Source organism: Amphiprion ocellaris, chromosome 23 (assembly GCF_022539595.1).
Source record: "Amphiprion ocellaris isolate individual 3 ecotype Okinawa chromosome 23, ASM2253959v1, whole genome shotgun sequence".
In the NCBI taxonomy this organism is placed as follows: Eukaryota; Metazoa; Chordata; class Actinopteri; family Pomacentridae; genus Amphiprion; species Amphiprion ocellaris.
In genome coordinates this window covers 4,292,767-4,320,145 of record NC_072788.1, presented here as the reverse complement: position 1 = coordinate 4,320,145, position 27,379 = coordinate 4,292,767, and the positions used below count along the sequence as shown (strand labels likewise).

The 27,379-nt window shown below is 40.1% G+C and overlaps 1 protein-coding gene and 1 long non-coding RNA gene across 16 annotated transcripts in view; one reads left to right on the top strand and one right to left on the bottom strand.

The window, feature by feature from the left end:
- The window catches only part of nrxn2b (neurexin 2b), a 702,762-nt gene that overhangs the window by 386,536 nt on the left and 288,847 nt on the right, over positions 1–27,379 (top strand). For all 15 annotated transcript variants that reach the window (XM_055007810.1, XM_055007811.1, XM_055007808.1 and 12 more), the window contains 2 exons: positions 2,425–2,598; positions 7,085–7,204. In XM_055007810.1, the coding sequence (XP_054863785.1) occupies positions 2,425–2,598; positions 7,085–7,204 (294 nt within the window). The remainder of the gene's footprint in view (positions 1–2,424; positions 2,599–7,084; positions 7,205–27,379) is intronic.
- Positions 6,206–25,243, bottom strand: LOC129348150 (uncharacterized). Its single transcript, XR_008600623.1, has 3 exons — positions 24,851–25,243; positions 7,821–7,903; positions 6,206–6,662 (listed from the first exon to the last, which is right to left on the bottom strand). It is a non-coding gene; the product is annotated as an uncharacterized LOC129348150 (long non-coding RNA).

The window sequence follows — 27,379 nt, the reverse complement described above, 5'->3', positions numbered from 1 at the left end:
TGACTGAAAGAAAACAAAACTTGCATGACTAATTTTTACAGTGCATCTGGTACAGCTCTCCTTCCCTCCCTCCCTCCTCTCTCCTCTAGTCTAGTTATGCAGTCAGCCAGTGGAATCTCAAACATTCTGTTGACGTCTGCGGAAATGCGCTGTTTGCTCTTTTGAGATTAACTCCATACCGATAATTTTATATTTGCTAAATGGTTCTTACAGGCCTGATTTCAGGACATCACTCAGTTGGACAGCTAATGAATTCTTTGTATTGATTATAAAGCCCGGGAGCCCTGGCTGGGAAATATGAAGTGTCAAGTACTCATTAATTCTGGAGAGGAGTTGGCAAACATCATTGACTCATTCCATTACACAAAGTCCACATATAATTGACCTTGTGGCTCATTGCTTCTCAGTTGAAAGTTCCTATTTTTTGCAGTGGAAAAATAAAGGTTTTCTTACGGTCTTATCTTTGTAGCGGGATCTCGCCCCTGTATGAAAGGTTTTGCTTATGTTCATTTTATGCTTACTTAAAGATAAAGCGCAGAGTAGGGGTTTTGATGATATGAAAAGCCTGAAGCATTTCAAACCGTGTTTATTCATATGCAGTTACATCAAAGGCCTCTTTGTGTTTTTCATAATTTCACTTGGCATTTTCTGCAAAACTCTACAGAACTGAGGGCTGAGAGAAAAAAAAGAGAGAGGGGAAAATAATTGGGTTTAAAAGTGGATGGGTATATCCTTTTATGTTGTAATATAACGAGACCTTAATTGTACTTGAGCAGTGAGATTTCCCAGAATCCATCTTTATCATCTCTCTTAGGATTCACAAATTCTGCTTCCTTCATGAGTTTGCGCTGCTGAGTATAATCTGCTCTGCTTCCAGGAGAGTACAGTTTATGGACAGGCTCACGGAATGAATCTGTCAAGCATCAAATGTCATATCCAATACTCCAGGCTTGATGCTGCGCAGTCTATTCATGTCAGCTGTAAGCTACTTCTTTGAATCATGTAATAGTCAAAACATGCTCACGCCGCCTCTGTAATGACAAGCATTTTGTCAGGGATGTCTCTCAGGAGCACACCTCCCAACATCCACACTGCTTGGCTTCAAAATGTCAGTTGTTTGTCTCTCGGTGACTGTAATATTTGCTGTCTGCTACATGCGTTTGGTAGCACACACCTTCACAGGCACAGCAGGGACGCTATGTAGCCGTAAAAGATTAGCTAATTAATCCAGCAGCGACCAGTGAAACATTTTTCTTGCCAATTTTGTACAGTATCTGTAAGCTGTGAAGATGAATTATTTCAGTTCTTCGCTTATTGACTTTTCTCCATGCAGGGGACAGTAAAGGTCACGTTAAAGTGCATGTTAATTAGCAGCAAGTTCTTCTACATGAATGTCCATCATAATCAAATGGCTGACTATGGCATGTTCCAGTATCTACCCCCTCTGGTAATAGTAGTACAGGTTTTCCCGCAATGTTGGATCATGCAAATGTATTTTTGAAGATGATTTTAAATTGCAGCCAGGATGTGAAGATGTTTAACGTGACTTTGCACTATAAATATGAATAAAAAATATGCTTTGTGGCTGTCGAACAGAAAGTTGGCTGGACTAAGGCTTTTGATGCGATGCTCTATGTATCTTGATCAATTCTTGGAATATTGTCAGAATTGGGAATAAAGCGTGGGTTTGAGGCAGATGTATCCAAGCATTCGTAATCATTTTTCACCATGTCAGTGACTGATACTGCAGTTACAGCTGCAATTCCTATGTGGCTGTATTGAGCAATGGTCGATTTGAGTGTGTGAGTATTTATCGATTGACCAACCTTATGGTTTATGGTCACTCTTTATTTTTACACTGCTGCCATGCTGAGGAACAGCCTTCCATTACATGTGCAGTTGTTTAAAATGGGAGGGGCTTATTGTAGTCAGGTCACTTTTTTATGGAGTGGGGTCACAGATTTGTAATTACATATTTTCACTCCAAAAATAATCCAAACAATGTCTTGGATTGCAGCCTACTACACTGAAAGTTTCAACGTTTTCTAGATATTTGTCTTGTACAGTAAGGCACTCTTGATAGCGTCCTTTACTTTGCGCTATCCAAGACGATGATAATGTGATTGGATTACAAAAATCCAAACAAAACAGTGTTTTTGTCACCCTGTTGCAAAAATAATGATGATTTGAAACGTTACAAAACTACATCTTCAATGACATTTCTACCTGAGCCAGCAAATTGTCCTTATTTTACTAGTAAATGAAAGTGGTTATTGTCTGAATATGTTTATTTTTTAAAATAATATCATTAAATGTCAGGAGTTAATTGTCACCAAAGTAATGACTAATGTGTGCATGTAATCAGAAATTACTCAACCTTTTTTTCAGTTTCTTATTCATAGTTGCTATGTGTGTGTTTTGCAGGGGAGCTGTACATCGGTGGCGTGACTAAGAACATGTATAGCAATCTGCCCAAACTGATCGCATCCCGGGACGGGTACCAGGGCTGTTTGGCCTCTGTGGACCTGAATGGGAGACTCCCTGACCTGATCGCAGATGCCCTCCACAGGGTGGGCCAGGTGGAACGAGGCTGCGATGGTGAGTAGTGGGAGCAGCTGTCTATCACTTACAGACTTTGATTTCATGTGTAAATGTAACGCTCCCTGTTTACTAATACCAGTGATCTCCTCTACAAAGGTAAGCAGAAATCAGAAATGATCTCACCTGTGAGTCACCAGGAGATAAACAACACAAGTTTTAAGTGTGTAGCACAGTGTTCTTGTTATAAGTAATTAAAAATCTACTGCCAACTTTTCAACAGTTACTCATCAAGGTTGGCTCAGTTTGAGAAAATGGCAGGAACTGTAAGGAAAACAGTCCAGGAGCTGAGTGTACTCTTCAGAGAGAAACAAAAACATCTATTTTTAATCACTGCTATACTTTTGTCCTTAATCACACCCATACATTGGAGCAGTTTCCTTCTATGGCCTAATCACACACAAGATTGCCACTTGAACTATGCTTCCAGTACATATGCCAGTGCAATAAGTGCATTTCCATAGTTGTTATTCCCTGATATGCACCAGTAACCACACCCAAATTCTCTGGCATGTCTTTACAGTCTGTCCTCTGTTATCCTCTCTATTGCTCCATAAAACCTGCATGAGGGAGGCATCTTTCCGCCCTAATGTTATTGTCAGTGTGGCTAATCTCAGCAACACCCCACCCTCACCGGCTTTTGCGTCATCAATCTTGCCGTTGTCGCGTTTTTACCTCTGCTGTGCGTAGTTTGCCACCGTGTCTCATGCTGCGTGCTGTTTGGTAGTTAATCGTGAGTATAACAGAGGATTTTTTGGCTGTAGCATTTCCCCTTCCACACACCCCACCCTTCGCCCCCCTCCACCATGTCTCAATGGCATACTGAGCATCAGAGAGCACAGACTTGATTTCCCTGAGGGCCACACTGGCCGACTCAATGCAGCACTGATCCAGCTTTTTTTTTTCCCCTCTTGTTCCCTAACGCTGCTACTTCTGCCAGCCAGCCTTATTACCTGCCTACAGTTATACAGCACAATTACTTGGCTCCAAACACAGTTTAAAACTGCATTAAGCAATCATATTGCCTCCTGCAGGCAGCCAAATGGATGCTAATATTAGTTAATGATTGGATGTGCCAGGGAGTTGAGCTGTAGTAACTGACCAGTTTTGGAATGGTGGACTCTTTTGACAAATATTAGTACACCTAGTCCTGAAGCTGTTGCAAATCCATGTAATCCTTTTTTGATGTTACACAGATACATTACAAATAATTTAGATAAATAAGATGTGATTGAACTTTATTGTCACTGCAAGTCCCAGCTTGTTAGAAAGCTGGGCTCAGAGTGTAGGGTCGGCCACACTGCAGCACCCACTGACAGGGTTATTACATCCAGTAGCCCAGAAGAATTAACTGCTGAGCCACCACTGCCTCCTTTGATTCATTATCTTTATTAATATAATCAAATTCATGATATCAGTCAGCGAAACACTGTTTATGTCAACAGTTTTTTGGTGTTGATTGATATTTTCAACAATTAAAATCCAATCTCTAAATTACTAGATTACTAAAGCAATAAGAAGTGAAGATGACTTCATCAAATGCATTGTTGTCCTGGGTATGGATCACAGACAAAGTCCATACCAACTTGCTTCTGAGGTCATTGTTAGCTAATGAACTGGGGATACAGACTGTTCGGAGGTGACTGCTGGTCCTGTCTCTCCAGAGCTACACCAGACAAAGATTAGAACACAGCACTTGTTCTTGTAGCTCCCCACTGGCTCAGCAGATCACAACAGCAGAGAACAACGCAGGGAAAGGGGAAGGAGACCAAGAGAGATGAAGTGAAGGAACCGAAGCAGTGTTGCTGTAACTCGAGGGGAGACCCAAAAAAAAGAGGTCAAAAAAATTTAAATATAAAAGGAAAAAAATCTAAATAAAAACTGTAAAAAAACATAACATTCAATATCAGCCTATCTAAAAATGTAACAAGCACAGGACTTTGCAGAAATAGAAGGAGGTGGGTTGATGAAACAGTTCTGAGACTGTTCCTTTAAAAGCTAAAAAAAAAGAACACTGCCTGGTTTATATTTGGCTCCCATCCCAGTCAAAATAGTCTCTGTGTACAGTGATACAGTGCTCCCAGCGCTCCTGCAACACTTCTAATGCTCCCCAGAAGCTGTGTTGCTCCAAGTCCCCATGACACCTCCTGCGATGAGCGCTGAATCTCCTGATCTCTGTCAAAACATCAACCCTTCGTCTTCAGCTTCACTTCGGAGAATGGAAAGAAATCGCAGAAAGCCCAAATCTGTCAGGTTAAGCAGAACAGCAGAACTCTGCCTTTACAGTCCGACAATCAGACCAACATCTCCCGACCAGCACTGATCGTCGACATAAACGTTGACTCATCCCGGCTGCTGTCTGACACAGAACCTGAAAGCTCAACCCAATCTCCAGTTGACTGCACTATTAGTGTGCGAGCAGATGTTTCAGTTGTAGCCAAGCTGTTGATGAGCACACAGTTGACAGCAGCAGGGGAATGGAGATGTGTGTTTACTTGGTTATCAGTCTTGCTCCCTCCCTATATTGTTCAAGATTTTCCTCAACACGGCAGATGGAGTTTTATGCTCCAACAAACCTGAGGCACCTAATAACAGGTTCTTAGGCAGCCACACAATTGTAATGTTAGGCCAATCAATAGTTTAAAGGAAGACTGAAGAAGTGATTACATGACATGGTTATTAATTATGACAATATGCTTAATTAGATCCTGAAGGGAACCTTTTTATTAGTGAGTAATTAATGGGTCAATTAGCATAGTTTGGCAGTTAAGGAGGTAGAAAGTGGATATCTGGGAACACAAACAAAAACTACCATATATTGGTGTGTGTTTGCATGAAGAATTCTATTTTTCCTATGTATGTTTTTTGCAGTTTTTTCATCCTTTCTGGAGGTTTGGGGGGTATTTTTAAATAGGCCATTTGTAAATGGCACAGTGAGATGTCTGTTTATCTATGCGGAAACAAATTAGTCTGGCATTGAACCGTGGTTCTTTGAAAAATGCCTATGTTTAATTGAGATTTTAATTAAAAAACTCACTACCACCAACACAACAACCAGCCGCACACACGCACACACACACACACACACACACACACACACACACACACACACACACACACACACACACACACACACACACACTTATTTTTTTAGAGCACAACTGTCTTCCCTAAGACATGATCTGCACCCTAATCTTAGATCTATCATTCAGCTTTCCACCATCTAATTTAGAAAACAATTATTCGAAATCAGGTTTTCTTGGAAGGAAAACTAATTAAGATCTTGTCTTCGTTCGTTTCAATCAGTTGTATTAGCTGCTAATAATACAGAGTCAACAAAGACGACACATTCAGTGAATCATGTCAGTTCATGTGACAATGCCTGTTGGATCAATAGCATGTATAATCTGATGTGGAAATGTGAGTTTTAAGTCTGAATAAGAGCCCGGTATTCCGTAGAGGAATTACAACAGTGTAGTTTCTAATTGACAGTTTAAATGCTTTCCGCCATCCATAACAGTGGGAGGGAACAACTTCACTGAGGACCCACCCACCCAAAGACACACAACGACACGCACACAAATATGCTGAAATAGCTTGCTTTTTACTCCAGTAAGCACAATTTTTACAACAATTTATTTTTTGGTTCACCAACTTGTAGATCAAACATCTGTTTTGCAAATGCTGAACTCTTTTATCTAGCTTCATGCCACCACTGCGGTCAGCTGAAGACTGCTGGGGGTGCAAAATCTCTACAGCAGTTCTAGAAAATGAAACATTTTGAATCTACAGGGGGTGCCTGAATGCAAATGTTATACAGGGTGGGCCATAGGTTTCCATACATAGGAAAAGTAAACATTTTATGTTGGACAACCGTTTTTATTAATATAATGTGCTCTATATGATTACCATTGTTTTGAACTTGCATTAGCACAGTTGAAGTTCTGCTTGTAATGGCGTTGCTGATACGTTCCTTGAGATGATTTATGTCTCATATCTTCAAAGGATACACCATGCCCTTCAAGTGCCCCCAAAGAAAGCGTCAAATGCATCTTCTAGGGTATCTGAAACATAAAAAAAATATACATTTTCCTATGTATGGAAACTTATGGCCCACCTTGTAGAATGATTAATAGAGATTTTAAAGGCATCCTTTGGTGTCATTGTCTGCCTGAATCAGTTATTTTTATATATATATATATCTATATATCTATATATCTATATCTATATCTATATATATCTATATCTATATCTATATATATATATATATATCTATATATATATATATATATATATATATATATATATATATATATATATATATATATATATATATATATATATATATATATATATATATTTCTTTCACTATAACACACCCCTAATTACTGTGTGCTATGTGTGGTCTTTCACATGAATTTTCCTTCATTTTGTTTTCATTTTTTTGGATTGAAAACTATTGCTGTGTTTTTTATCCTGCCTTCAGGACCCAGTACCACCTGTACGGAGGAGTCCTGCTACCATCAGGGGGTGTGTCTCCAGCAGTGGGAGGGCTTCACCTGCGACTGCACCATGACGTCCTATGGAGGCTCGTTTTGCAACGACCGTAAGTGAAATCTTTTTCATGAATGCCATGGTTTGAATGGCTAGAATGAGTGGTGCAGTGGAAATATTGGTAGGCGGACAGCTGCTGCTAGGGACTTGGTGGTATAAAGTCAAAGCTCCACAGGCAACTTTGCAAGTCAGCTTTAGTAGTGGCATTGACAGAGCCCTGTATTGTATAATGTAATGTCAGACAACAAGATTTCTCCTCACTAACGTTGTTTGGGCAGTTGTGATTGGTGAGTCCGGCTATCTCCCACTGAAGTACTCATTTCTAGCTCTACAGGAGACCATTCATTTGAATCCTCGGGCTCTCAATTAGTGGAAATGAGAGGTTCACACTTTTCCAGCCTTAATTTATCATTAAAGCATCACATTTTTACATACGTAAATATTTGGCCTCGTGCAGTTAAAAAGCGTGACAGCCTGACACATCTGCCATCTCCTTTCTTAAATAACGAATGACTTTAAAAATTAATCATTGAACTTTTTGCACACAACACATAAAAAGTTAAACATCTAAACACTGGCTAACAGAGACTCATTTCCTCACTTCAGCAGGGTCACACGGACTGCGCTACACTCATCATTTATTCCTCTTCACACATTCTGTTACTCACATGTTTTTCTTAGCGAAATCTTGTACAGCCGCGAGTTCACCATGGGTTTGATGCCTCGGCTCCTGAGGTACCGCTACCACATGCTGTGAGGAGAAACAGTGATTTAAGTCCTGTGTCCCTGACATGTGGTCACCTGCTGGGTGGCTCACAGCCAAGGTGTAAAAAAAGGACGGTGTGGGGAGAAGGCAAGAGAGATTCATCACAAATGTGGTGTTTATTTGAATGTTTTAAGTGTTTCTTTCCCACGCTGACAGTATATATTTATTCTAATATGATTATAGCTAATGCGGCCATTGAGGGCGCAGTGTTAAAGCTACAGTGTACACATTTCCATAGATATTACTGAGGTGTGAAATAGCTTCATTGAAAATATTTCACCATTGCCATAATGCTTACACATTACTGCAAATTACTTCGGAAATAAAGACAAATATATTGACCTCTTGTCAGAGAGCTTTTGCTTTAATTAAATTCGAAACATTACAAATGCAGTTACAACAAAACTAGCTGTGAACTCATGAGCTCATTTCTTCTCTTTATTCAATTTACATAAGTTGAATTTTGTTATTATAGTGATATGGCTCAATTTGTGAAGAACTGTTAAGGTACGACATCTCAAATCATGTATCTCACCTCATAAACAAACAAAAGACTAAGTCTAATCTAATGAGCTCATCAGACTGTCCACATAACCAATAAATATTTTATTTATTATTTTCTAAACACAAAAAAGTCTGTTAATGTGTATTGATAATTTGCTGCAGCGACTAAAAATGTGATTTTACTTTTGCTCGACTACCAGCTGCCATAATTTGATATATACTTTAGAAAAACCCTTCACTGAGAATCAGCAGTTTTATAGTGTTTGAGTTGGAGATGAACTTATGTGTTTAAGTTCCAGAAAATTGTAGAGACACAGATGGAGTTAAAAGTGGGGACATCATAGATCTGGATATTCATAAGAATGACTGCTTTCATAGGAAAACTTGTAAATATGTAATTTTGATAGACAATGAAACATATTTTTCAGAATACATTCACACAATAATGCTTAGTTGAAATATTCTTCTATGATTCTGTGAAACTGAACTGTTTTATTGATGTTTCAGTTTGTAATAGATGTGAAATTGTAATGCAAGCTGGGTGATGCAAAACTCAACAAAGATGAAAGACGGGGCATGCAAACTTCCTTTTGTGCTCTCTGTGATGATTTTCAATGAAATCTGTTAATTCAATTATGTGCAGTTCAGGTCCTGTTTAGTAAATATTAGTATGTCTGAGTCGCTAAGGTTGCTGCTGAAAAGTGACCAGGGTGCTCATTCAGACATGTTCAGATAGCAACAGTTTAATGCAAAGGGATGCATGTCTAAATGGGGCTTAAATGTAATAATAAAACATTAGTCAAGATGAATATTTATCGCAGTGCTTAAGAACTGTGTCTGTGGCAGAGCTCAGCTTGGTAACGTAGAGCTTATGCTCAATTAGCATTCAGCACTTTTTACATCCTTGATTTAAACAGGGGCAGAGGCAGGGTGACAGGCTAATAGACTTGTTTGCATAAGTCTTTGTTTGCTTATGAAGTGGTAGGTGCTGAGTTAAGCTGCATCACCCTCACCTTCCCTTCTGTTTTTAAAGCCAGCCTATGTTTCATTTGTGGTAGGATTTATCTTTGCTTGTTGTGTATTGTTGCTGCTGTTATGTTGGCTATAAAGAATATGACTGGGCGTGACAGTAAGGGGCTGATTAGCAAGGTGTTCGTTCGCCTCTTGGAAGTCTCAAGCAAGGAGAAGATGATAATAAGCGCTCTGTCGGCATGACAGCTCTGCCAAGATAAGCAGAGATCCTGCGCTTCTTGAGAGGGGAGAGCAAATGAAGAAAAGAGAAAAAGGAAAGAGGTGCTGATTCCTGCATTTGAGTTGTTGCCTGTGGGGAGCGTTAGCAGCTTCACCGTGCTGGTTTCAGAGATGACAGCTAGAAATGTGTGGAAGCAGGGAGCATACCAACATGTGTTCTGTGGAAAGATGGAGGAGATGTGTGTCTGTTTGGTTTGAGTGTGTACACTGGATGGAAGGACTTCACCAGCAGCCTGTTTAAAGAACCATTAAAGAAGATCAACCATCAGTCTGTATTACATATGAATCTCTAAGTTTCAAAGTCCGTGAAAATCTCAGACATAACAGACTACAATTGCAATTTTATGGCTGCTGTGTAAAGTTCACTCACCCCAAGCTGCTGTGTTTTTGCTAAGGGGCTGCCATAACACAGAATAGCACATTTGCACTATCTTAAAGAACAGCTGGAACCTCTAATTTGTCACAAGTCTGTCACATGTATTCTAAACTCAAGAGCAAATTTGATTTAAGTGACAAAAAGCTGGAAAAACAAACATTTATTTGTGCAGTGGAATTAATGTGATGTGATTTGCATGCAGTATATAATTTTCCAAATGTGCTGTCTAACAATGTCAGCCTCTTTCTTGTGTGCATGCATTGCTGTAGCTGGTTTCTATTGTAGCTTGTCCTTTCTTTCCTCACAACAGCTGCTCATCTTCCGACCTGCTCTTCTGTTATCCTCTCTGTCAGCTTGGAACATCTAAAAACAAATTTCCTCTCTTGACCTTCAGAGCTTGCCCCAAGTTGACCTTTTGGCTTCTTCTCTGCATAGTCTTCTCTTTCTTCTCTTTATGCCTCCTTGTTTCTTGCCAGACAAACACTTTGTCTCCTTGAGGCTTTTCACTGAATCAAATTTCTTTCTGAACATACCAACCTTGGGAGAAATTTCCTTGCGTCTGCTCTGAAAACCAAGGTAGGAGTCGTTACACTGGGTAGCATTTTAAACTTGTTTGCAACCGTTGCTCCACATCTAGAGATCATTCACCTTATTTGTGTTTATACGCAGAAGACTTGCAGTGTTCACTGAAAGCCCTATCAACAGGGTTACGCTCTGTTGCTCTCCACAGTAAAATTACTTTTGCCTGTTCTCTGCCATGTGCTCCTGATTTGTCTTCTGCGAATCTGAAAATGACAGCTGTGAAAGGGCTTAATTCTTTTGTAGAATCGCTTGTGCAATAGGAATCGTATAGCTCGGATCCTGTTTTTCTGCATGAATAATGAGAGTGAGAGCAGGATGAAAAGGTGCATGGGCTGCATCGCTTTGTGGATTCATAATAAGTATGGGTGCATGTCATCAAAAGAAGGGACAGAAATAGGGCCAGTGAAATGAAGCAGCCTGCCATGTGGCCACGCTATTTATATCATGCTGTGAAAAATACCATGCAGTTACAGTCCACGAACAGAGCATTTAAAAAAAGTATGTGCTCTACTATCTTAAATTTGCTTTCAAAAGAGAATGAAAAATGAGAATACATGATTGATAATAGTTTTATTATCTGCAGTTATAGGAAATTAGTGTAATTATACAATAATCACTGCTTGCACTATTGTTTCTGGAAGGCCTTTTTTTTCTCGCTGTTATAGGCGAAGCATAGAGGGGCCTTACATGTATAGTCTGTGTCCCTGCACTACCCTGAGCAGAGTCATTGTTATATAAATACTGTATCCTATGAAACAAAGTAGTTAAAACACACAGCTGTACATCTACAGTTTCAGATAACCACGATACCCCATTAAGAGTCATCCTTCAAACATCATTCAGCAGTAAAAAGCTGAAGTGTAATTCCCTCAGTTTAAGCGCAGAGTCATTTGTTTAACTCTGGGTGGAAAGGTTGTCAAAGTTATTGACACTGCTGCTATTATTTATGAATGCGGATTCACAGTTCAATGGAGGAGATATTGCGCACCGAGATAAAGGATTCTATTATCCAGCATTTTTCAACACCGATGTTTCATACCAGATAAACTGAAGTAATTTGTCTCTATTAGATTTTATTACCTTTTGGACATCAGCCAATCATATCTGCTACCTGAGACATAATGGAGATTAACTTCTTGACTGTAGCTGCAGACAACGCTTTGTCAAACCTTAAATAAGACGTAGATGTTTTCTTTGCGTGTTTGACGCAACGGTGTTTGTATGTTTAGAAAGAAAATGCACATTTCTAAAACTTGAATCCCAGAGTTGCCAAATTGAATAGGAGGATGAGTCACATGGCCCTAAGCAGCTACTAAAGAAAGAGCTGCGATTCCAGTGGAGTTTGGGTGTCTCATTATTTTCTCAGTACTGTTACAGAGATCTCTATGCTTCCAAGAATAAAAGTCGTGTACTAATCAAAATCCCATGAGCTAATGGCATATTGCATCTGAACGTCCTTTAATTTTTGGGGATATCTTCAAACTTATTGTTGCTTGTGTCTCTTTGACAAGTCACACATTTTAGTGCCCGGAGAAGAGCGAGGGAATTCAAATAGTTGAAATTGAATTATCCAGGGGTTATTAGATCTCTGGATGGCGTTGATGAGGCTGAGGCCATGTCCTCAACTGCACTGATGTGGCTGTTTTCATGAGTATTGTTACTGTTTGATTAATTTTGAAGTATCTTTGTCTTTAGGGCATCCACTAATAGAATGGGTTTCTTGTTATTGGCATACTGAAGCACGTTCAATAGTTTTTGCAGTTGACGCTGCACTGTGGACTTGAAGTGCATCATATTAATCCTGACTATTTCTAGATTGATCTGTATGTTTTATAAATTCCGTAGTCAAGGCAGCTACTGTCGAGAGCTCCAGTATTGTCCTTCTTGAATAGGATAGAGCTGTCTTCCTCCTTTCCCCCATCTCCTAATCATGCTGCACTGCAGACAGCTTTTTTTTTTTTTTTAACCTGCATTTCTTATTTATGAGTGTCTACCTGGCAGAAAAGACTCTGCTAAGGAAGTCTGGTAGTCAGATTGGCAGAATGTTGATACCAGAAGTGATCATCATACCCTAGGGTTAGCACTGTTGCCCTTCACCCTCAGATAAAGGGAGGTGCCATGCTGCTCATTCCTGCTGAATAAATTTGTCGGGTTTCTGTGTAGAAATGCTGCTGAACAGTGCAACAGTTCACTCTGTGATGGAAAGGTGTGCTTTTGTATCTGAAGTAGTCCAGAGGATCTACTCCCAGTATGGCAAGCTTTTTTTTTCTTTTTTTTTTTTTTCGAAGAGTGGTTTTTCCACCTCTTTGTGACCCTTTCCATTGGTAAGTTTACTCTGACAGGCCTACCGCAGTAACCCGACGTAGCGGATGATTTGTTATTCAGAACCTCCTGAGAAGCCATTCTAGGAAACTGTTGGGGTAAAGGACAGGACTTTTAAAAATCATCATGGGTTAACTTCCACTCTGGTCACACCTAAAACATTCCTGTGGCTTCCAGTAGTTCCTCAAAGGACACCATTTGGTCTGAACCGCTGTGGTTTGGCCACAAGTGCATGGCTTGAAGCCTGGCAAGATGAATTGACATGAAACATGGCTTGAGGGAAGGATCAGGTTTAAATAAAATTGGTCTTTGGTATTCCTCTTTCCTACACTGCAAGAGTCGAGAGACTTCACCACGGCAGCTGCTTTTAACACAAGTGCTCTCAGACAGTATTTTGTATGTATCCTTTTTCTTAAACAGCCTTTACTTTTCTGTTCTCATTAGCAGCAAAAACTTTTGGTGCAACACCCAAAAAACGCACCACATCCAACTAGAGCTGGAGGTTGTTTCCTGTACTGTATGTACACAGCTGCATTTATGGAACAACAAATAGGAAAAAAAGGGCTGTCTTATGCCCCTTCTTGCTCACACATACACCAGAGAGCATTTGTTATTCAGCAGCAGCCTGCAGTGATTGACTGGTCTATTTGTCTCTGCGTAGCGTATAAGTGGGCCACTTGGTATTCTGCCTTATTCATCTGGAACCAACTCAGACAGAGATGCTGTGCAAGTGCATGTGGTACGAAGGCTTTGTTTCTCTCTCACTTTCTCATTCTCTGTTTATGTGAGTGAGAGAGGGACCAGGGAGGGAGATCCTGGGAGGAGAGGCTGAGTCTGTGCAGTTCTTTGTTTGACTGTAGGCATTCACTGGGCGTTAACACAACACGTGCATGTGTACAATGAATCCAGCTGCTAGCGGATAGCGCTGTCAGGAATACTAATTGAACACAGAGTGGCAGTGTGTTTGCAGCACTGCTGATTTTAATCTGCCTCCCCTCCCAGTACCTCATCTCTGTTTCTTTTTTCTCCATTTACATTCCCACATTCAGCATAATAAAGCATTTATCTTGTCGCTGAAGCAGGAATCTATACTGTATTTAGAGCCATCATAAAGATGTGACTAACCACATTCAGTTGGGTTTTTTTTTTTTATGTGTGGTTCTATTTTTATGCTGCTGATTCTATTCAGCCGTTCTATTCTTATTTTAATTTGCTCATCATGTTTCTTGTTGAATTTATGTCTCCGTTTTTATTTGATAATTCAATTTAATCTCTCTGCAAACCACTTTGGTCAACATTTGTTCTTACTGTGTGCTCTGTAAATGAATAACTTCACTTGACTATACAGAAACTGCACATTACTGTTTCTAAGCTTTTGATTTTCAACTGACACCCGTATTACAGCAGTAATTCTTTTCAATTTTCAATTCTTGCCTATTGAATTGGAAAAAATTTTTAAAAATAGTAAAGCATCAACTAATAATCATTAACTGTTTAAAATGGAAAATGCTATTACAGTGTCTTAAATTCAGGAATGAGCAGATACGAACTGTGGTAGAACTGATAACTCAAAAAAAAAAAAACTCTCAAAGTGATTTGTTATTTATTTTTATTGCAACTCTTTATTTGAGTCATTTATTTATACCATGTAAGCCCCGTAAAATGACTAAGTGCAGCTTACTAAACATTGTACTCCTTGTTTTTGCTAGCCTACTGTTAATGCTTGATAAGTTTGACAGGTTTAAACAGGCATCGGTCACGCAGAGCCCCTCTTGCCATCTTTCCTCACCAAACTTTAATGACACCTGATTACTGAAATGCATTCGCTCTCATCCTCTCCAGAGGTGATCATTTGGTTGGCACATCGGTTGAAACGCAAACAAACAAAAAAAAAACCCTCCAAAATAAACAACAGAAAAACAAAAATCAAAGACGACTGCTGATCTCCAGAGCAAAATGGAATCCTGCCTCGCCGTGTGTGTGTTGCGCTTGGTTTAGACTTAACACCAATTGTCAGGCTGCTTTTTTGTGATGAAGGTCACACTGGTTTCAACATGGACTCAGTGCTCAACACAGCGTGGATCAGGACAGACTTAAGGGGAGGCTTTAGCCCTCTCAGATTCTCATCACCAGCTGAAATCACTCTGCCCAAACTCAGGAGGAATGAGCAAGCAGAGTGGCAAACCTCTCAGAGAGAAAAAAAGAATCTCCCCTCAAACCTCCTGATCCAATAAGGGAAATCAACAGTTTTTACCCAAGGAGCCGTCTGGGAGAAAGACAAGCATGGTCCCATATAAAACTCACAGAAGGTGTCTCACTATTTTTATTATATATTTTTTTGCACACATGCTCTCTGACACTCTCATTTTTGTCAAGATGTGTTATTCATTCCTCCCACCTCTCATGTGGCTCCCCAGCCAGGCCCAAAGTGCTGCTGTCCAGACCTAGCAATTAACCGCCACCTCATTAGGCCAGCAACACAGTGTGATTCCTGAATAATTACTTGGGTTGCTTTTTTCATCTCCACAAATACAGACACACATACAACGAGCTCCCTCTCTACTTCCCGTTTGTGGGCTGCTCTAGTAATAAGATGGAGAGAGACCTGGGAGGTTGCAGCTATCTCCCCATTTGCAGACACTGAGGGTGAGAGCATGGGCAGCAAAATGAAAGTGTGTCTGGAAAGAAGAGAGTGCGAGTGAGTAATGAAATAGTGTTTGGGCATGCAAAGGCAATTTTGGCTTTCCCAAAAAAGAGGGCAGTGCTAAGCCCATTGGGCTTTAGAAGTCACCATGTCAAGAGCTTGAAGCGGATTGGTTGAGGGTGGATGGCCAGATGCTGTGGCCCGCGGTGCTGAGGGCAGTGGGTTGAAGTAATAGCTACGGACAACATATGGCTTAGGTGGAAATAATGCTTTTCCTGTAGTAGTCGACCAACTGGAACTCTTGTACTGCACTGATTGAAAATTTTAATCAGTGTGCCAATTTCCAATGCCTATGATGCTGTACATATGCAATAGATTGTAAAAGAAGTGTCCCAGAGATAAGGTTAATGTGAGTTATTACAATAGCAGTTACTCACATTTACCTTATCTGTCTTGCTTTTGAGCACAGTTTTATAACACTCTCTCATATTTTAAAACCCCCAGTGCTCAAATCCTTAAACTTCAGGTTTCAGTAAACATTCTGTTCCTCATCTCTTCTCTCCAGAGTGTCTGTTTGTCCATGAGCCTGCTAGCTTTGGCAGGTAAGCCAGACGTCTGCTTGTATCTTTGGGTAAAAATACCAGAAACTTTCGTTTGGTCTTGATGAATTTTTTGTTGTTGTTGGAGCAGTGCAGATTTTTTTTCCCAGTCCTTGCTTGGTTTTAATTAAAGATTGCACAAGCTTTCAAATCACAATGTGCATTAAATGACAATTAATGAGGCTTTGTAATTGCATTGAATCCATTCCAGCTACTCGCAAGCATTATCAAAAACCTTTCACTGCATTCAGGAATAAGAACAAGAGAGGTGGGAGGGGTATCTGTGGACTTGTGTATGCATGTGTGTGTGTGTACAAGGTAAAGAGAATCAAAGCCTTTTTTTTCCCCCTCCAAATGGTATTCAGTTCACACGTTTTAAATTAGTCAATGCCTTTATTCACACTTTGTAAACAGCAGCTTTGTCCATCTGAGTAGTGGCAACCTGATTGAATTCAGTGGTGCAAATGCATTTCCAAATAGCATGCACTCTTTCTGCAATCAGACTGATGTAAACATGATACTGAGAGATATGCTTTGTATGTGAGTGTGTGTGTGCATGTGTGCTGCATTTGGAACGCTACCACAACGCAGATGAGAATCACAAGCAGGTGCTAAAAGTCTTCCCACCATTTTAATTTTTTATCCGTTTCCAGTCATTTTCCTGGCTTGTTTTGACTCTGTGAAATGGGATAAATATGCTGATCTAAAAAAGATTTACTTGTTTCGGTTGTCGTACAATTCAACGTCCTCAACTTTAATTATCCCAATCCATGTTAAAATTGTAAGAGTATTAGGTCCATGCCCTCTGCAATTCCTCCAAAAAAAAAAAAAAAAAAAAAAAACTTCTCAAACACATCCTGACTCAAAAAGTATCAACTCACTGAGTATGGAATCATTGATGAACTTGTTGTAATAGAGACGTAGAGTATTTCAGCGTCTTTGAGTTTTTGGAAAAGCGCTTTATAAATAAAATTTATTATTATTATTATTATTATTATTATTATTATTATTATTATTATTATTATTATTATTATTATTATTATTATTATTATTATTATTATTGCTGGACTGTACATTAGATGGGACTCAGCGGTTGGCTCGGCAAACCTTTGGCTGTGCCTTATTTTTGTTGCTACACTACTCGCAAGACTGGGAAATAGGCTCATCTTTATAAGAAGGTATCATCTCTGCTGGCATGAATGACAGCTGCAATATAAGCAGGTTTACAGTTTATCACTGCTGATGCTGACCACCTGAAATAATAGCCAGTGCTTTAAGGCTGGCTACACTCTCGGAATACATTAAATATCCAATGATACTGTCTACACATGGGATTTAGTTGGAGGAAATGCCTAGTCAAAGTCCCTCAATGTCTCTCTCTCTGCTTTCTTTTGTGCTTTACTTCCTACTTCTGCACACACACACACACACACACCTGAAAATGCACAAAAACCTCAGCTGAGGATGTCAATGTTTCCTCAGAGCAGCAGCACAGAGAGAAGGCCTTTACTGAAGTTGACATGGTAGATCATCAGGACTGACACATACACACACGTTTGCACGGCCGCAAACGCACACCTTCCTTGTATTTATCCCTGGGGGGGTTGAGCTGTCAATAAGTTGAGGTGACGGTTTCCTCTTCACCTTGTCTTTCCTCTGCATCCTGTCCTCTTCCTCAACTCCTCTACATCCGTGCCCTTTATTCACTGTACATCTCCCATTACTCTCTTCTTCACTGCTGCTTCCCCGCAGGCTAAGGGAAATCCCACGTTGCTGGTAACAGGGGCTTAAGCATTTAAAGCATGAGAAAGTTAAACATTAATACTAGGATGTTAAGTTAATTATAGTCTTTCGTCTTTTTCAGTTCAATTTCATATGTCGCGCCGTATCATCACATAAGTCATTTCAGAACACTTTACATAGCAAGGTCAGGACCTTCCACTATAATGGGAAAAAAACGGCAATTCCCCCCTGAGGAAGCAGAGAAAAAGTTCCCTTTTAACAGAAGGAAAATCCTCCAGCAGCACCAGACTGCTGGGCGGCTGTCTGTCTCCATTGGTTTCTGGTAAAAAAAAAAAAAAAAACTATTCAAACCAGACTCTCAGGAAATCTTAATTCAGGGTAAAATATCAACAATTTTTATGGATTGAATACTTAAATTCCATCTATGGATCAAATCTACAGGAAGGCGCCTCCTTGTAAAATATTTGACATGTTTTCTAGAGTTTGTCTTGCTGTTTTTCACTGCAGAAATCTTTGCTTGATATACAACAACAGCATGGATTAAAGGATAGATTGTGGCTGGATAACTCAGCAATGTTTTACACACACATTTGCTGTACATTTTTAGCAATGATTGTGATGACAGTAAAGCATTTTTGAACCACCTGATGTAAACCTACATCTGTTCGACGCTGCAATCGATTCTGAAGGCAAACAAATCAAAACACAACAAAAGTACTCATCAGCTTAGGAAAAGTAATAGAGATTCTGTGTTCTTGTTGAAAGGTGTAATCATCAGGCGCCTCATGTCTGTGAACTCTCACGGCGTCCTTGAGCCTGAATCCTTCATTTGCACACTCTCTGGAAATCACAATTGATTACGTGTTAGCAAGGAGCTTAAAATGGGTTTTGGAAATTTGCGCTTTCATCGGATGCCGGGATTTAACTTCTCAGACATTGTTGCCTCTGCAGTATCTCTTTTAATAAAAGAGAAATGAGAAATCAATGGCATGGATGATTGCTATAATGGAGCTGTAGAAATACATTCCATGATCTCTGGGAGTTGTTAAGCAGTGACACGTTTGTCCGACTGAATGTGGAAAGCCAACTTCTAATGTATAATATGATGCATCCAGCACATTTCTCTGGCAAATCCCCGGTTGTTCATATTATTTATCTCTGTAATGAAATGTCCGCCCCAAATTGTCTTCTTCAAGTAGCAATAATGAGTGGTAATCCGGTCATGAGTCTATGTCGGTATATTTTCTGGTTTAAGTGTCTCTGAGTGAGTGCATATATTGGTATGCATGTTTCTACAGCAGGGATCAGGAGCACCAGTGTAGTGCAAACCTACTTAAACATCGGATCTTGTGTTTTGCACTCACATCTTCTTCTCAGTCCTTGACCCGTAATGGAATTGCCCAAGCGGAAATGCAGTGACCATCTTAAAACAGGTCTGAATCTGTTGCCTAGTGAGGTGATAAATGATGGTGGCCGAAGAGGGCGATAAATCAGAAATACCCCCTTCCCTAAAGAATTAATGCACGTTGATGCGCATTTCTCTGCATCGATTCAAGTTGTGGCACTTTAATAGATTTGTTTATTCTTTTCTTCTAGCTTATCCCATGATTCCATTTTGTTAAAAACCCTGCATGGAATTTTATATCAACTTGTTATTGCAAAGTGTCAGGAGAGAGGTTTTGTTGATATTTGATTTTTTTTTAAAAGAGTAAAGCCTTTGTTATTATTTACTGCTGGGATAGAGTGTATGTGCCCCATTGCCCAGACTCTCAGTATTTGACTTTTTGGAGATATGTGGCCACATATCTCCATATCTCCTGCGTGTGCTAGTATGTCCTTAATGCAGTTCCCATACTGGGATGTGCTGTGCCGAGAGTCTCTGTACATCATTGCTTCATTTCAGCGTCTTTGATTTCTGTACTCTGACGGATGACATGGGGATGGGCCAAGTACAGATGAGAGCAACCATGAGAGAGAGACTATAAAAAGAGGCAGAGAGGGAGAGATGGATGGCACTTTTTTCAAAGCTCCTTTTTCTTAGCTGTCGAGGGAAAGTTTGACTTTCACAGTTGGAATGTATAATCAAGTCAGCTGTCTCTTTTCCTTTTAAAACAAGTCCCTATCTGACACAGGAAAAGGTTTGTATGTGTTCGTGTTATTTCTGTATTTTCTGTTCAGTTCTTCATAGACTGTGACTTCATAAGACACTATTAACAATATGTGATTTTGTTTAATTGCTTCATTTACATTAAATCTAGATCAATAATATATCAGCGTAGAGCCCCAAAGCTGCATCATTGTTTCCTCTTGTATTTTTTGTTGTTAAATATACATTCACGCTTATGAATGCTCGCAGAGAACCGTTTCAAAAAGCAGCACTGGCAACACCTAAAAGCAGTTAAGTTCTTCAAAAATAACGGGGCAGACATGAGATATTGCATGACCAAGAAGGGACTTTGATGAAAGATATATCTTCACTAAAAGAATTTTATCGATTTCAGTCTATATCTCATGATTTGCACATGCATGATGCTGATAATTGATTTCTGCAAGTAGACTACTGGATGTGCAAATTTCAGTCAATCAAACACTGACATTCATTCCCTTTAGACACTACACTTATATTTTCTCAAATTGCACCATATAATTCTGACATGACTAGATTGCAGACAATGTCCCTACACAGTAATGAAAATATGTCTTTACCGCCAGCAATTTATGCTGAGATACATGTAACAGCATAATTCGATAATGAAAAAGAAAACATTGGGTAGGATAGAGTGGCTTCTATGTGTAGCAATTACAATGACTAAAATAAGCTTGAAAATAAAGGTAATTAAATTCCCCTAAATATACCTCAGGATAATGGCCAGAACTCATGACTATTGACTATTTATTTACATTAAAAATGTGGTTATGCTTTTTGTGCTCAATTTTCTGTGTGTCTGCAGTGTTAAATAATTAACTTCAGTATTTTATTAATCAACAGATAACATTTTATGTGCAACTGAAGCTGGAAGTCAGCAGGAAGCATATTTTTAGGACCTTGTGATTTTATACAGATCAACTATTCCATTAGCTTGGTGTTTTTCAGTCGAAGACCTTCTTTCTATCTCGTCCCCTTTCGAGCTTTGCTTCAGTTTTGCTCTAATCCGCTATTTGCTGTAGAATTGTGTGTCCTCTTTATCTTTGGCTTTTACATGCACACGTGTGCACACAATGCAGTCGAGGAGGGCCAGGGATCGATTGAAGCCAGGCATATGAGCATAACAAAGTAGACAAGTGTCCTTGAGCAAAGCAGAAATCACATTAATAACCCCCAGTGATGACAGCCCACTTCTCCCTGAATGCAGCCATTCTGACTCGAGCTGAGAATGCCTCTCTGTAAAACTGATAATACATGAGTTTCAGCAAATTTGTTATCCGGCACTCATCAGAGAATCAAGAGGAATTTTAATCATGTTTGGAATGCTAAGGAAGATGGCGGTGGAGCATTCGACCTGTCTCACTGAATCATCCTGTTGCTGCATTCTCTCTGTCTGACTGCAAATATATCTATCTTGTGTTTTCCAAATGTGCTTTCTTGCCTGAGCAGCAAGTAAGCCAGAACCTCTTCCCCACTCCCTTGTCTCCGTCCCAGTGCTTGGCACTTCCTGTATTATTCATGGCAAGGCTGTTCTTTGTAAATAGAGTAGCTTAGGCCGCCCAGTCAGCTGCCGTGTATCGGAGGCACCACAGGCAGGCCTGACAAAACATTCCTACTGTAAGAGCTTTTAAAAGCAAAGGTGGGAGGGAAATAAGCTGGAAACTGACACGGTCAAACAAAACTCTCTTTCAACATCAAGACTACACTCCTACCACGCACACACACATAAACACACACACACATAGGGCTTGACTGGGTGAAGCAAATCAGACCTGGCATTTTTTGGCCCAGACAGTCGCACCACAATCGATCACCACCCATCTTTCTTTGAATATGTATGCCAGCGATGCCACTCCCTAAAAAGACTGTGTAATGAGAAAGAGGGAATCAAGGAAGACTGAGAGAGGGGAAAAAGATGAATACCTCTAGAAAGTGGCATTGAAAATTGTATATTTTGCCGTGATGAATCCTAAAACAAGCGACAGCATCCTGTGTGTGTGGAGAGAGATGGAGAGAAGGAATAATTATTATTGATCAGATGATTTGTGTTTTCCAGACAATGTACCACTGACTAAATTGCAAACTGACTAGACAAAACAATACTTTTAAACTCCTGGGATGAATCCTTAAGAAAAAAACAAACAAGTGAGGCTGTTCTGTTTAGATGTGAGAGAGGAGATACGGCAAATGACTGATGAGGTGGTCATCATCTTACGGATATAAGTAGCATTGCATAAACTGTAAAATAGCACAAAACACATTTATTTCCAGGTTCAAAAGAGCAAATTCTTCCTACAGGCTAATACATAAAACAAACAAATTACAAGCAGTGGCAGCTGACTCAGTATTAGTGTGTGAATGGTGATTAATATAAAATGATGATGTTCTTCCACACTTGATGTAGATGTTGTCATACCATTCAACAGAAGTTATCAGCGCACACCATTCCCATACATAAAGGCAGGTACAGAAATCCTTCATCTAGGAGGCGCATTATCACCCAATAAATGAGATGCTCAGTTATCACCTTATTTAATGGAATTTTGGCAGAAAGAGAATCAAAAATCAAGATATAAATGCTTCAGGAGAGTTGAGCTCCATCTCATATCATATATACAGTTTTATTTATGCTTTTGCTTAAGTCTCTTTTTGATTATACTTGTATTCCCTTCTTTTTAAGTCAGTGTTTTGTAAGTTGAGGCACCAAAACTTCTTAAGTTTCGAAAAAGATAACGGTCTGGTTTACAATACGCCCTGTTGCTGCATTTTTTTCTTACTTTTATCATCTGGATCTTGAGTTCCTGAACTCCAGAAGCCTTAGTTAGCCTCGAGTACACTCCATCTGTTCTCACCCTCATATCTCTGCCTCTCCTCTCCCTCCTAACCGTCTCGCTGCCACCGTCATCCACGGCTCATGGGTGCCGAAGAAGGTCCTGCAGCAAACATGTCAGTAATTTTTGCACGTTTGGCAGCGTCTGCCACAAGGGCCTGTCCTTTTTTGACTCACAGTTTCTCCGCTTCTGCCTTGCATTTGGTCGTCACCGTTTTGGCACCCTGACTTGTTTTGCAGGTGTGTTTTTTTAATGAAGGCACTGAGCCTGAAAGAGGCGGGATCTTGAGATATGATTGCAGCAGCATTGTGTCAATTAAGATTAAAAAATAACCAAACAATGGGACCATGTACCTGTTTCATGGGCCGGTCGGACAAAAATAAAAGACAGCTGTGTCAGCCCAAAAGGCACGTCCGCCAACCAGGAAAGTGCCAGTTCTGCCAGATGGCCAGCCCAGTCCGACCCATACACCCACACACACCACGAGGAGCCTCAGGAAACAGTGTCTTTAACAAACAAGACCTGAAAGCTTGTTTCTGCCCCAAATTCTTACCCCAAAAGGTAAAAAACGTTCTGACTACAGCGACGCTCTGAAATAATGTATTCATATTGTGTTTGTCGATTTGTATGATGCATTGTTGTCCTAGGATATTATATTAGGTACAAATTCATTATGTTTTTTGTAGGTTTCTACTCTTTCCTTCCCAAATAAGGTTTATTTTAACTAGTTCCTGTGGTAAGGCACATGTTTAATGGACTGAATGTTGTTTGTAATTCAACAAAAACAAACCGTACCATATAAAAATGAGGAGCTGAGTAGTGTCTTAGTGGTCTGTTGTCAAGCTGGGCGCGAGTCATTCCAATGCGGCAGCCCACTGAGTGAGACCGCCCCTCAGCTTTATATTCCATGAATGAGCAGGCTGAAGAATTGAACATATTGCACAGCGGAGATGTACTGAAAACCGCACACAGTTCTGGGATTAGCATGATTAGCATTGTTTCAATCTCACTGAAATGCTGTGAAAGACAAAAGGAGACTTGGAAGTGCTTCTTTCTTCTGTTGCCCCCACCACCCCCACCTTCCCACCCAACCTTCACACAGCTGCCACCACCCATGGTTCCTGCAGTTAAATTTAGCTGTCCTAATTCCTGTTGTCACCTGCACTCTGCCACTTATTCTTGCTTGGTCTTCCTCCAGCGCTATCATGTATCTTTCATTTTAATTTTGTGGCAATAGTGTGTATTCTTGTAAATTACTGTTTATCCATGATTGACATAAAGTTATTAACCTCAGATTATCAGCCTTCTTAGTGTTTTAGTAGATCAGGAACTGTGTAATTTATTTGTATTAATATCTTGGGGGAAAATGCACATTACAAAGCAAGTCAGTCGAAAATGTTAAGATTATATTAGATCAAGAAGTGCATCCTTTCCTGGCTATCACATCACTGAACAGTAAGCTTTAGGCATTCCACCTCTTGCTCCTCGTACACTGGCAGTCTCTTCAGTAGCATAGAAGTTGTATTTTTCTGTTTGTCCGTTATGGAAAATCATAAAATACTGCTGTTACTCAATATAAAAATATCTTCCTGCTTTCCTTCAATGATTTTCTGTTTTATTGTGAGCATGACTTCCCAATAGAAGGCTTACAGACTGCTAAATTGGCCTATCTTCACTACTTGCTACAGATGGAGCATGCATGAATAGTCTGCATGCAGGCATTAAGTGTGTTTCGATCTAAAAGCCCATCAGCGTGACGCTCCCCAGTGTGCGAATGTGCACACAAATTCACGTCCATAAGCTCCCTTCACACACACACACACACACACACAGACAGATAGGCACGTACACACAGCCTAATAAATATTGCCTCCTTATTTTGTGTCATTCCATTCCTCGGAGAAAGGCCTGTATCGACAGACGGCCAGCTTTACCTGATCAATAGTCTCTTTCTCCACCTCTCTCTCCCCGCACGTCTCGCTCATATCTCAGCTCCCTTGTTTCCCACTGATCTTGTAGCTGAATTACTTCTGATCTTGAGCATATAGTGAGAAACTGCAGCAGCTCTGATCAGTCTCATTTGGCTTTATTTTCAATCAATTACCCCAGTACCCCGCTCAGTGGAAGCTGGTGGGAACGTGGGCATGCGATCGTATATCACAGATATTTTCGCCGGCGAGGTGCACAGTTGCCTCACCCCTGATTTGCACAGCCAGTCACAGTCAGCAGTGCTATAATGTGTTGCTGCGGAAAGGCCACAGGGTCACATGAAACCATTTAAGTCGAGCTAGACTGAATAAAGTTGCTGTGCTGTGCAGGTTGCTCTCCTATGAATAGTGTATGAACCCCAAAGCCTCTTAGTTACGTACACAAACTTGCTGAAAGATTAGATGGCTCGCTTCATACATATTCAAGAACAATGTGTGTGCCTTATCTCATGATTCATACAGCCCCCAGTATTGAAGTGTCTTGGTGATTTAGCGGAATCCATAATAGCAGCTGAGTTGACTCATATTTACAGTCATACATAACGACGATATAATTACTAGTAGTACAGCTGCTCTTTCCTCATAATGAATGCAGCAAAATTATTTGCAAACTATATCTCAATCTGTCAAAATATTGCTGAAGTTAATCTATTAATTCCTCAACTATAAAGATGTTCCTCTAGTTGTCTCTTAATTCTGTTATTCATTACAGGAAAACATACTTTATTTGAGAAAATATGTGTTTTTCTTTGGGAACCCCGAAATGTATTGGCTTGTCATGTGTTAAGGACTTTTCATTGACCCACAACATTGTACTGATCAATTCTACAATGAATACATAATGGAACAAGGAGACATTCATCATATGAGAAGTGGTTGCAAATAACTATTCAATACGAGACTTTAATTAAAGGCCAACATCGGCAAAACGATTTAGTGCCGTCATTTTGAGTATAGAACATGAATACAGAAGGTATGAAGGAGGTGGAGAAACAGGGATGCAGAGGAAGAAGTGCAGGCCTACAGGAACCCCTCAGGGCCCAGCCATGGTAGTGTGTAAATACCTGAGAGCAGTGCACAATAAAGTGCAGAGTCTCTTATTCTGAAGCAAAAAATCTGGTGATTTTACGAGGTAAAACAGCAGGAATACCTTTTCTCCTACCCGTTCTATCTTTTGAAGTACAAATAGCACACTGTGAATTGTCTAGACTGGTTTAAAATTATGATTTGCAAGGTAGATTGCATTTAATTTCAATTAATATAGACATGAAGATCCAACAGCAAAACTTCCAACTTTGCCTGTGCATTTGTTTTGGAGAGAACTTATTTCATGCAGCACTATGAATGAAAGACGGGGTGCAAAAGGTAACAGAAAGAGGATGAAAACTGTGACTCTGTCTCACACTCCACCCACACTCATCAGTGGTGGCATTTTAGGTTGTCAAGGACCGAAAAGGGGAGGAAAAAAAATCCTTGATGCCAGGCCTAGCTGCAGTGATAAAATATTGAAGTGGTTTTGAGCTCACTGTGCAGTCACCGCTTTTCATATATTCTGCTTCAAGATAAAAGGCTGACCCCCCCCGTACTGCTACTATACCTCATCTCACCCCTTCCCATCAGTTACTCTACTCTTTGTCTGACTTGTTCTAATTGTATCTTACTCACCTAGTTGTGCAGTTTTTCTCACCTTACCTCACACATTTTCCTGACTGTCTATGTGTGAGCGAGAGTTAACAAGCGAACTTGTGTGATTGTTTGAATCGCAGCATAATGAGCAATGACGTTCGATATAAAATGGATGGTTTGCCTCATACAAACTTGTAAGCTATATGTCTTAATTTTGCCAATGTGCACACTGAGCTCTTGGCTGCATTCTTGGCTGATGTGAGCACACATGTAGCTAGTGCTTAGTAAGTGTGTAGTTCCACCGCAAACACTTTACAAACACACTTTGCCTCATTCAGAGGTGGTAGGGAAGACCGTTTTCTGGCCCATCATGTGCAATTCTGACAGATTTGTAATGCAGAGCTCTTGAGCCGAAGCCACTCTCAAATATGTTCTTTACTCTGTAGATAAACTGGTAAGTAAACATGGGGGCATGATGTTTAAACATTCACCCCAACTTGTATTTTTTAACCCAGATGTAGTGTCTTAGAAACTGCAGTCACAGTGCCCAACAAATAGAACCTAGTTTGAACTGTAATCTATTTAAGAAGTGTGGGGACACATTGTGGATGTGGTTTGGATCAGTAGGTTAGATTGTTACACATCTAGGCAGGATCACTGTTTTTTTTCCTGATTTTGGCACCTGATTCTGAGTGACCTTGAGGTGGAGAGATAGTCTTGATACCTCCCCAGGGAGAGAGAAACAGAGCAGTGGATAAACTCCCTCCTGACAAGCAGGAAAACAGCCACTGGTTTCTAAGACCACCTCTGTTCTCTTGGGCTCTGACCCCCTCTGGACAAGCAGTCCAC